The sequence below is a fragment of the Lonchura striata genome, chromosome 34, assembly GCF_046129695.1.
Source record: "Lonchura striata isolate bLonStr1 chromosome 34, bLonStr1.mat, whole genome shotgun sequence".
Lineage (NCBI taxonomy): Eukaryota > Metazoa > Chordata > Aves > Passeriformes > Estrildidae > Lonchura > Lonchura striata.
This window is the reverse complement of record NC_134636.1, coordinates 3,260,347-3,271,622: the sequence shown is the minus strand read 5'-3', so window position 1 is coordinate 3,271,622 and position 11,276 is coordinate 3,260,347. Positions and strand designations below refer to the sequence as shown.

At 55.3% G+C, this 11,276-nt stretch overlaps 1 protein-coding gene across 1 annotated transcript; it reads right to left on the bottom strand.

Moving 5' to 3' along the window:
- Positions 1-1,131: 1,131 nt before the first annotated feature.
- On the bottom strand, positions 1,132-11,075 carry LOC144247820 (serine/threonine-protein kinase pim-1-like). Its single transcript, XM_077789477.1, has 7 exons — positions 11,017-11,075; positions 5,611-5,714; positions 3,250-3,356; positions 2,927-2,977; positions 2,356-2,722; positions 1,502-1,681; positions 1,132-1,238 (listed from the first exon to the last, which is right to left on the bottom strand). Exons 1-7 carry the CDS (start codon positions 11,073-11,075, stop codon positions 1,132-1,134), a joined length of 975 nt encoding a protein of 324 aa, XP_077645603.1.
- Positions 11,076-11,276: the final 201 nt, after the last annotated feature.

Sequence of the window (11,276 nt, the reverse complement as noted above, 5' to 3'; positions counted from 1 at the left end):
GGGACTCACCTCATGCCATCCTCTGCTGGGAGAAAAGCTGGTCCCAAATGATGTCCTCAGCCTTCTCCAAGAGCACGGCCCATCCACGCTGCAGCTGCTCCCAAGCGCTTCCCAATCCCGACTGGACCTTACATTGAACGCTTCCTCGAGAAAAACAAACAACAAACTGTTGAAAAGTGATTAGAGACATGGGGAAACAAGAAAACAACTCTTATCTCTGTCAGGGGTCTGAGGAAGGCCCAACCCCCACATGCTAGGGAAAATCCCACCCATGGGGGAGAGAAGCCCACACTTTCTCTCTTCCCTCCTGAACTACCCCCCAAAATAACAGTGATCACAAAGCAAACAAGGGCAGTGAAGCAGGCCAAGCCATTCCTTGCCTGCAAAGCAAAGCAGCCCCTGCACAGGTTCTGGAGTCCCACCTCTGCTCCCACCATGGGGGTTTGTTTGTGTTGGGCTGGCTGCCCCAGCCCCAGCCTCAGCCCAGGCCATGCTGGGTGGTGGGGGCTGTTAGCAGGGCCAGGAGCAAACTCCCATTTTGTATCCACCCCAACCCATGCCCCCAGCCCTGCCAAAAAGCAGCTGGGCAGCCGACTGAAGTTGCATCTGCCCCAGAACAAGGAGAACCTTTTGTTCCCAGCCAGTCTGAGCAATGCCCAAATCTGGGAGCATTTCCCCGGCTGTGGACTCATCTGCAAATTCGCTGTGGAGCCTGGCTTTGGAGAAGGTGCCAGAAGTCCATCATCTTCAGCTGCCAGTGTCCAAATTGAGGAAGAGGTTATCATCCTTGATGTCGTCCTCGCTGTCTCCAGCAGCCCCACCTGGTACAGCTTCTCCAGGGGCTCCTTCTCCTTCCCTGGGGGTCAGACCAGGCTGTCAGGGCTCTGCCCAGGGCCCCAGCTGTCAGGCAACTGGGACAAGCAAAACCACCTTGGATGGCAGCCACCAGTGCTGGGCAGAGCAGCTCAGCTCCAGCACAAGGGCTGCATGTTCCCACCAAACAACCCCAGTGCATTGATATAGGCAAGGAAAAAAGTCTGGGTTTCCTTGCTTCTGATTGCCAGGGCATGTGTGGAGCTGTAACTTACCAGGGCCCTGCAGCAAAGTGTGCATGAGGCTCTCTCCCTTCTTCTATGGCAGGTGAATATCCTGTATCCATGGTTCACAGAACAGGTCTTCTAAGGAAGGTCTGTCCAAGAAGTGCATGGATAAACACCACCTGATAAGATCTTGGCACTCTGGGCAGAGAAACCAGAAACCAAAACCACCAGTCAGCTAGAGAAGGCTCCTGTCTGCTTTGCCCCACTCTTCCCATGCCCAGGCCATGCTGCTTTTGTGCTCCCAGCTGGGCCTAAACTTTCCCATCAATTCCCTGTTGTGGAGGAGAGCAGGAGAGCAGGACATGTGCCACCTCCTCAGCAGCTGCCAGAGCGAGATGCTCACGAGCCCGCTGCTGTCTCCCAGCACTGGTATTCCCCCGTGGCCAGAGATGAGGATCCACCTGGAGAGAGCCGCTGTGGCAGCGAGAGCTGATGGTCCCAGCTGATCTTCCGGCCCCTCCTGAAAGGGTGCTGCCCACAGACCATCTGGTGCAGCAGGATGCCCAGGGACCAGATCGTTGCTGCCTCGCCATGGTACCAGCCCAAGCGGGTCCATTCCGGGGGGCTGTATGACAGTGTTCCTGTGGAATACAGATGGAGTTCATCAGGGGGATGCTGCTGCTTCCAGAGCCTGGCCCCAGCATCCCTGGGCATGCAGGGGCTGCCCCAGTGACACACGGAGTGACTGCTGCACTCTCGCCAGCACCTGGGATTGTGTACAAACTCAGGGCTGGACAAGAAGCCACTGGTGTTGGAAGAGGGCAGCAGAAGCCCCAGCAAGGCCTGACCATGACATGTAAAGAAAAAACCCATTCAGGGCTGGGGGAAAAAACAGGTCCTTATCCTCCCTGCCTGCCGTGCCCCAAAAATATTATGAAGCCAATATTTTATGTTTTCATAAAATATTATGAAAACAAGGTGAGTGGAGCAGTCCAAGCCCTTCCTCTCGCCTGCACACCAAACTGGCTGGTGCACTGGTCCTGGCCCCCTCCTCTGCTACCCCCACCCATGGGTGCTTTTGTCAGGCTGGCTGCTGCTGCTCCAACCCCAGCCCCAGGCAGAGTGGTGGGCAAAGGCTGCCAGCAGGGCTGGAAGATGCCTCCCCACCCAGCCCCACTCAAAAGCAGCTCAGGTAAAGACTCAGTACTCTGACTGGCAGCAAAAGGGATAATCCCCACTGCCACACACAGCTTGGCCTGTGAGATGTTGGGCCATGAGATGGTGGGACCAGGAGCACACCCCTGCCCGGGCTCACCTGCAAAGTCAGTGTAGGCTGTGTCCTGCAGGTAGGTGCCACAGCCAAAGTCGATCAATTTTGCCTGGCCAGTGGCCAGGTCAACCAGGATGTTCTCTGGTTTTATATCACGGTGCAGGACCCCGCGGCTGGTGCAGTGCCGCACGGCCTCCAGCACCTGGCGGAACAGCTCCCGTGCCACCTCTTCAGACAGGAACCTCCGTGCCCGAATGAAATGCAGGAGGTCCTGAGACCGCTCCGGCCGCTCCAGCACCATCACGATGCTGTTGGGGAGCTCAAACCACTCCAGCAGCTGGACCACACCAGGGAAGCCGGTGGACACCTTGTCCAGCAGGACGATCTCCAGGGGTGCGCTGGTGCCGTCGGGCTGCGGGAGGACCACGGTGCCACCAGTGGGACTGATGTCGTGCCAGGGCAGGGGAACCCCTCAGCCAGCCCGGGATGCTCTGCGCCCTGCGCTGGCCCCACGCCCGCTCCCCATCGAGGCGTCCTGGTGGCTTCCCCCATGCCGGGGCTCGCCTCATCCCCGCCCGGCACGGCCCGGCTGTTCCCGCTGGCCCCGCTCACTCACCAGCTCGCCCCAGCGCCGGACGCGGTTCCGTGGCACCCTTTTGATGGCCACCTGCAAGCCAAAGGCAGCAGCGGGCTGAGCTCGCCGCCCGCCCTGCCGAGCCCCATCCTCCTGCTTCCTTCTCCTCCGCCTCCTCCTTCCTCCTCCTCCTTGTCTTCCTCCTCCATCCTCCTCCTCCTTCTCTTCCTTCTCCATCCTCCTCCTCCTCTCCCTCCTTCCTCCTCCTCCTCCTCCTCCTTCCTCCTCCTCCTCCTCTCCCTCCTTCCTCCTCCTCCTCCTCCTCCTCCTCCTCCTCCATGCCCGCCGCCGGCCCCGCCGCTCACCGGGGCGCCGTCCGAGAGCCGCGTGGCTGCGAACACTCTGCCGAAGCCGCCGCGCCCCAGCAGCGAACCCACTCGGTACCGCTCCTGCAGGGCCTCCTGCGCCTTCCCTGCGGGCGGGACGCGGCTGTCAGCGCTCGGCCCGGGGCCAGGAGCGGCCCCCGAGCGCCCCCCGAGCGCCTCGGGCCGGCCATCCCCAGGCCTTCGGTCTCGGCAACGGGACACGGGAGGCTCGGGGCCGGCGGCCGCGCTGCCGAGCGGCGGAGCTCGGGCCGGGGAAGCCGCAGCGGGGGCGGCGGGAGCGGCCGTGCCGCGTGTGTCCTCCGCGGGGCCCGGGAGGCGCCGGCGCCGGGGCCGGACCCTGCGGCGGGGCCGGGGCCGGGCTCGGGCCAGGCGGAGCCAAAGGGCGGCGATGCCGGCCCAGCCCCAGGCACTGATGCCCGCCCGGCAGCGCCACCGCCAGCACGGCCAGAGCCGGGCGGAGGCGAGACCGCGGCGGGGCGGGCGGGGCCGGGGACGGGGCAGCCCCGCCCGGGGCCGGGGGCGGGCCGGGGGCATGGCCCGGCCCGGCATGGGGAGAAGGAGGCGGGGAGAGGAGAGGGACACCGGGGAAGGACACCGAGGGGAAGGTGTCCGACAGCGGGAGAGAGAAGAGAAAGAGAAACAAGAGAAAAACTGCTTTTGCTGCCGCTGCTGCCGCCGCTGCTGCCGCCGCCGCCGCTGCTGCCTCTGCAACTGAAGCACCGAGGCCGTTTGTCCGCGTGTCCGTTCCCCGCTCGCCCCACGAGCCCCACGGCCGAGCCCCGCGCGCCCCGGGGACAGCCCCTTCGTCTGTCCAGACACGGGAACTTTGCAGTGTGGAGCCCAGATCCAGAGTCCTGACTCCTGCACACTGGCAGAGGAATCCCCTCTGCTGTGTCGCTGCCGTGCATTGTCCTTCCTGAGGCTCAAACACCCTTGGGGCACATTCCCGTGCTGTAGGATTCCTACCTGACCCAAGCACTGCACTTATGTCTCCAGCGTTGCTTTCCAGTAAAAACAGGGGAAGGAAAACTGCGTGTAGCTCATGGTATTTTACAGTGTTTATAACTTGCTAAGTGACCCATCTTAGAGGTGAGATCCATTTGGAATTCATGGCATGGAGAAGTCGTGCAACATGGAAAAGGGGAGCATAGAAATAAAGAGGAAAACATCTTAGATACTTTCTTTCATTTTCATTGCACTTCTGCAAAGCTGTTCCACTTCTCCAGGAATCTTCTCCTGTCTGCTCTTGACAAGAACCTCTCATGGAGAACAAGGTCGAGCTTCTGTCCCAAGATTTGCCACCTGCTGCAGCTTCTCTTGGCTTTCCACACTGCACTGTGTGTGCAGCATGACTTTTGCAGCAAAGCAGGCCAAATGTTTGGAGAACATTACATGTCCTTTCTTTTCCTGGGGGGCTGGGGAGTTGTGCCACTGGTGAAGTGGCACAATTTTGGCTGTTTGTCCTGGTTTAGGGCAAATTTTGTGAGGAAACCTCCAAAAGGAGTCCATCTACAAATCAAGTTCAAGCAGCCCCTCTCCCTACTATTTCAGGAGAAGACTTCCCTGGAGAAAAGTGGAAAAACCAGTTTATTTAACAAGTAAAGTGTTCACAAGCATGAATAATATGAAATAAACCCCCTCAGAGTTCTGAAGAGATGGCAATTCAGAAAGTCCTTTTTGTGGGTTGTAGTTGGCTCACTCGGTCTCTTCTCAGTCTCTCTGGCACTGGAATGCAGGGTCCCAGACCTCAGTGGGCCACAGGTGTGAGCTGCCAGTGTTTTTCTGGGTTTTCAGTCCAGAGCAGGTTTAAACAGTTCCAAGAAAAAGGAAAGTCTGTGATGGTTATTAAATTGTTCAAATGTTCAACTCCTGTTTGTTGGCAAGAAACCTTTCTGTGCCTCTGAGTGTCACCGTCCCTGAGCCCAAAGGACACAAACCTGATGAGTTGTGGCTCCCACTGCAGGGGCGCTTGGACCTTGGCTCTGCACAGGAGAGCTCTTCATCCACTTTCTCTCTTTTCCTCCCTCTGGGCATGGAGGAAGCTCCTGACTTAAGCACATGACTCGTGTGTGCAAAGGGCAAATCTGGGCAGAATCGGGTCAGGAAGGGTTTGGTGGGACCATGGGATCTTTGCTGGGTACAGAAAGTGTTTTCCATTGCTCTGAGACTGGCTACTGTGCAAAGTGGATTTAATAGCCAGCAGAGGAATGACTTCTGCATTTGATGGAGCTGTGCCTTCCCTTGGCTTTGTTGGCTGACAAGAAATGAACATCCCTCTGTGTCTCAGGCAGCTCTTACTCCAAGGAAAGCAGGTGGGGGTTGGAGCCAAGGAGCTGAAACCTGCAGGTGCAGCCTGGGCTGGAGGGAGCTCAGATTTGCACAAGGCTGCTCTGAGGGCCAGGGCTTGGATGGGGGAAATGGTGGGGTGGGGGTAGGGACAGAGTCTGATGGATTGTCAGCCATCAAGGGTCTTGATTTTCATATCTATTCCAACTGCATGAGGAGGTACTTGGATTCAGTGTCAAGTGGAGATTGCACATATTCATTTATGTGGAGTAAAAAAATGAAACAGGACCTGACAAATCTTTTCTGTGTCTTTGTAAAAATAAAGCATTCACTTTGAATACACTACTAAAGCCTGCCTAATTAATCACAAAAGATTTGAAAACTTAAATCAAATTATTCCCAGAGGCTTGACTTGTTCAAGTATTCTGAATGTTAATGAGCTGTGGGGCACTATTTCTCCAGTGAATCTAACTCAGAGTACACAAATAATTGTAATTCCTTTTAAATGTCTCCTTGAGAGAGCTGTTTGGGGGATGAGGGTCAGGGTTTGTGTGTCCTGCTTGGCACAGCCCAGGCAGGGCTTTCACAGCCCCATCCCACACTCCATTTCCCAGCTGGAGCTGCTGGTGCCTCTGAGTTCTGCTGCCCCAGCCCCAGGGAGGACTTGGGGTCATTTGGTCTCTCAGGAGCTGGGCTGGGAGCTCCAGAGGTGGCTGTGGAGCATTGCCTGTGCTGTGCCAGGGACTGGCAGACACTGCTGGGCTGGGATAGAGGCTCTGGGGGGATTGGGGTTCCAGGGCAGGGCAGTGCTGGGGTTCCAGGGCCGGGCAAGGCTGGACCTGCCCCTTGCTCCCCCACACATGAAACGTTTCCAGCCAACAATCTCCTCCAGTCTTTCACACCAGGCAATGTTGGAGGTGAAATCCCAATTCTGGACATGGGCACCTGGATGAGAAGGAGAATTCTGTTCCATAGGAAGGAAAGCACAGAGCCCCAGTGTTTGGAAGGCAGATGAGAGCCTCACAAAGCCAAGGTCAGCCAGACATGTCAGGAATGGCAGATTTTGTCTGCAGGAAGCCTCTGGATATAGGGAATTTTGGAGACAGAATCACAATTTTGGTCATGGGCACCTGGAGAAGCAGGACAGTTCTTTCCTATAGGAAGGAAAGCATGGAGCCTTCCCCAGTGTTTTGGGGACAGATGAGAGTTGTCCCTCATGAAACCACTGCCATTCAGACTTCTCCTGGCAATATTCCTATGGGAACAATCCTGGATAAAAGGACATTTGGACGTAAAATCCCAATTCTGGCCATGGGCACTTGGAGGAGAAGGACAGTTCTTTTCCATTGGAAGGAAAGCAGGGACCCCCAGTGTTTCCTGTCCCAGTGAGCCCCAGTAGCAGAGGAGAAGAGACCTTTAACATGCCAAGATCAGCTGGACCAGTCAGGCAGTCCACGGGAGGCCAAACCAGCCAGACCTGTTCTGTGTTCCTTTGGTTGCATGGGGCCCCACAGTGTCAGAATTGCTCTTTGATTACAAGAAGACCTACAGTATCACAATGGACCCTTGGTTCAATTGGGTCCCACAGTGTCACAATAGCCCCTGGGTTCCATGAAACCTCCTAGTTTCACAATGGTTCCAACGATTCCATGAGGTCATGGAGTGTCCCAATGGTTTCCATGGTTCCCCAGGCCCCACAATGACACATGAGTCCTCTGTTCCATGAAGCCCACAATGTCACAATGGACGTTTGGACCATGGGGGTTTGCAGTGCCACAATGGTCTCCTTTGGCTCCACAGTGTCACAATGGACCACTGATGACACAAGGCCCCCACAGTGTCACAATGGTCCTCTTGGTTCTGTGGGGACCCCAGGGTCACAATGGTCTCACTGGTTCCATGAGGCCTCACAGTGTCACAATGCTTTGCTGATTCCATTGGGCATCATAGTATCCCAATGGTCTCCATGATCCAATGTGTCCCCCAAGTGTCACAATGGTGTCCATTGTTCCATGGTGCCCCACAGTGTCACAATGGTGCCTTGGTCTCACAGGCCCCACAGTGTCACAATGGCCCCTTGGTTCCAAGGTTCCTGTGCTGGTGCATTCCCTCCTCCACTTCTCAGGCCGCCCTGCCAGCTGAGAAATCCTCGCTGGGCCTCGGTCTTGGCCAGCAGCCCCTGGGCTCAGCTCCTCTAGAGCTCCTCACAAACACTGTCTGCTCCAGGCACTGCTGCTGCCCAGCCAGCTCCTGGTTACTTTAGGAGCAGCCCTGGGAACTGTTTGTGTCCCCTCAGTGGCACAACATCCCTGTTCTCACCCTGCCAAAGAAAGCTGCTGATGCCAAGTGCGGCCAGGATGAAACATGGCTGGGACTGCAGCCCCTCTCTTGGGGCCCTACAAAGAGCGCTCCAAAAGGAGCCCTTGGAGCTCTCCTGGGCCAGCGACTCCCTCTGAGTGGGGCCTCTCCGAGCCGGGAACTCTCCCGTTTGCTGAATTTGGGGATCCCAAAACAACGAGGGAGCCTGGGCCGATCCCCCCACTCCTCCAGGCTCAACCCTTCCCTGCTGGGGAGATGCCAAAGCATCCTCAGGGAGCATTTCCCTGCCCTCAGGGGAATTTCTCACAGGTGCCTTGCACTGACTCTCTGTGTCTGTGTGCACACAGGAGTGCCTGTGCTGGGGAATGTGGCAGAAATGCTGCTCTCTGAGGGCTCTGAGTGCCCTGGATAGCTGAGCCTGTCAGGCCTGTAAGTGAGGTCAAGTGATGCAGCCTAAGCTAAGTTAAATGCTGCTAAGAGTTGTTCTTTTGCTATAAGTTATAAGCTGAGCTAAATACTGTTAAATGATATTCCTATGTTAAATTGAAAAGTCATAGGTTGTAAATTAGGTTAAATGCTGTTAATCTCTGTTCTTTTGCTAAATTTTGAAGTTGAAGGTAGAAGTTAAGGTTAAGATATTAGTTAAGTCCTGTTGCAGAATTTCTGAGAGACAGAGGTCATGATTTATGTTTGGAATGAGGTTTGAGCTACCCAGTCAGACTAGGCCTGATAAGCGGCCTTGATGGGGCCTCGAAGCCTTTGATGAAGTGAGAATTCAGTCGGGGCGCAGATAGAAATTATGTTAAGGTAACTACAAAGTAATGAGCTATCCAAGCATGAATTAGAGTAGAGCTGCAGTGTGAAAATTTTGACCACCTTAAGGAGAAGGTAAACAATATTAGTGTGCCAGTCAGAGTGTCTTTGTAACTGTAAACTATGTAGAAGCTTATATAAACTACCATCTTATCTTGAATAAAGGGAGAACGTTTGATTAACCACATTGGTTCAGATCTGTGTTCGTCTTGTCCAGCTTCCCGTTTTCCTGAGGCTCCCTGGCTTTTAAGTCTTGTTAAATTTGAGCTCTGTTCAGCTTTTGGGCCATATTCCTTTTATCCTTGCCCTGACTGTCCTGTGTGTTCCTCTGCCACACATAGGGACAGTTCTCTGATAATTTCTGGTATGATTGCCTGGATTTTATTTGGATTTGTGGTTGATTTGTTTCCTAGTTGTGTCTGAAGTGTGAAGTGTCCAGTCAGGAGCAGAGTGACTCTTGCCAAGGAACTTTGTGGTGCTGTCGCTTAATATTAAATCTGGTTTTTGTTGCTCTCTTGCCGGGGACTTTTCAGTGCTCTCAAGCCCTTGTTGGTAACAGGGTGAAGCAGCCCTGGCCCAGGCTCTGGCCCTGGGGGACTCAGGGACACTGCCAGGGGGTCCCTGTCCCCCCGTCCCACCCCCCACAGCCCCAGCCCCCGTCCCTGTGTCGGGCTCTGGGGTCGATCTCGTGGAACATCCTCTGGGGGAGGCTGCGGCGACGGGGGCGGGGGGACCCGGGGGAACAGGGGACCCCCCTGTGCATGAGCAGTGTTGGACTTCTCTGGGGGAAACTGGGAGGGGAAACTGAAGCAGAGTGACCTCCCCATGGACATCAGACAGCCCCGGTGATGTCACACAGCCCACTCTGAGATGTAAGAGGCCACCTGGGATTTCATACAGCTGCTCTGTGATGTCACAGCCTGCTCTTTGAGATCCCAGTCTGCTCTGTGATGTCACAAAATCTGCCCTGTGGCGTCACAGCCCAGCCTGTGATGTCACAGTCTCCCTTTAATGTCACAGCCTGCTCTGTGATTTCACAGTCAGCTCTGTGATGGCACAACCCACTCTCTATTGTCTCAGCCTTCTCTGTGACATCACACAGCTGCCCTGTGATGTCACAGAGCCCTTATCTATGATGGCAGAGTCTTCTATGTAGCCTCACAGCCCATTCTGTGATGACACACAGCCAGCCTGAAATGTCATAGACAGCTTTGTGACATCACAACCTCTTCTGTGATGTCATACCTCCTCTGTGATGTCACAGCCTGCTCTGTGATGGCAAAACCCACTTATCATGTCACACAGCACCTCTGTGGCCTCACAGACCCATCCTGTCATGTCACAACACCTTCAGTGATGTAACACAGCCACCCTATAATGTCACAGCACACTCTATGACCTCACAGCTTGCTCTGTGATGTCATATAGGCATCCTGTGATGTCACAGCCCTGGTCTGTGATGTCACATAATCACAGAAACCAGAATTACTGGGTTGGAAGAGACCTTTAAGGTCATCAAGTCCAACCCATGCCCTAACACCACCTCAGCTGAACCATGGCACTGAGTGCCACATCCAGTCTTTTTTTAAACATATCCAAGGATGCTGACTCCACCACCTCCCTGGACAGACAATTCCAGTACTTTATCACCCTTTCCATAAAAAACATTTTTCCTAATATCCAATCGAAATTTCCCTTGGTGCAGCATAAGACTGTGTCCTCTGGTTCTGACAGCTGCTGTGAGGAGAAAGAGACCAACCCCCACCTGACTGCAACCACCTTTCAGGGAGTGTAGAGGGTGATAAGGTCACCTCTGAGCCTCCTCTTCTCTGGGCTAAACAACCCCAGCTCCCTCAGTTGTTGTTCCTCACAGGACTTGTGTTCCAAGCATCTCACCAGCCTTGCTGCCCTTCTCTGGACACGCTCCAGGTCCTCCATGACCTTCCCAAACTGGGTGGCCCAGAACTGGACACAACACTTGAGGTGCTGCCCAACCAGTGCCAAGTACAGGGGAAGAATCACTGCCCTGCTCCTGCTGGCCACACCATTCCTGATCCAGGCCAGGAGCCATTGGCCTTCTGGGCCACCAGGGCACACTGCTGGCTCATGTTCAACCGGCTTTAGACCAGTGCCCCCAGGTCCCTTTCTGCCTGGGCACTGACCAGCCACACCATCCCCAGCCTGTAATGTTGCAGGGGGTGTTTGTGGTCAAAATGCAGGGATGGGCACTTGGATTTACTAAGCTTCATCTTATTGGACTCTGCCCATCCCTCCAACCCTTCCAGGCCTTCCTGCAGAGCCCTCCTATCTTCCAACAGATGGACACACGCTCCCAGCTTAGTGTCATCTGCAGATTTACTAAGGAAAGGCTCAATCCCCACATCCATGTCGTCAATAAAAACATTGAACAGAGCTGGCCCAGCACAGAGCCCTGAGGGACACCACTGGTGACTGTCCCCAGCTGGATGCAGCACCGCTCACCACCACTCTCTGGGCCGGCCATGCAGCCAGTTCTGAGCCCAGCACAGAGTGCTCCTGTCCCAGCCGTGGGCTGCAGCTTTTCCAGGAGTGTGCTGTGGGAGACAGTG

Excerpts from the sequence above, each read along its gene's own strand:
- LOC144247820 (XM_077789477.1), bottom strand. The coding sequence starts at position 11,075 with ATGGATGTGGGGATTGAGCCTTTCCTTAGTAAATCTGCAGATGACACT. Across the intron at positions 2,723-2,926 it reads TCCGGCGCTGGGGCGAGCTG|CCCGACGGCACCAGCGCACC; the intron begins GTGAGTGAGCGG and ends GTCCTCCCGCAG. Across the intron at positions 1,239-1,501 it reads GCCACAGCGGCTCTCTCCAG|AGTGCCAAGATCTTATCAGG; the intron begins GTGGATCCTCAT and ends TTCTCTGCCCAG.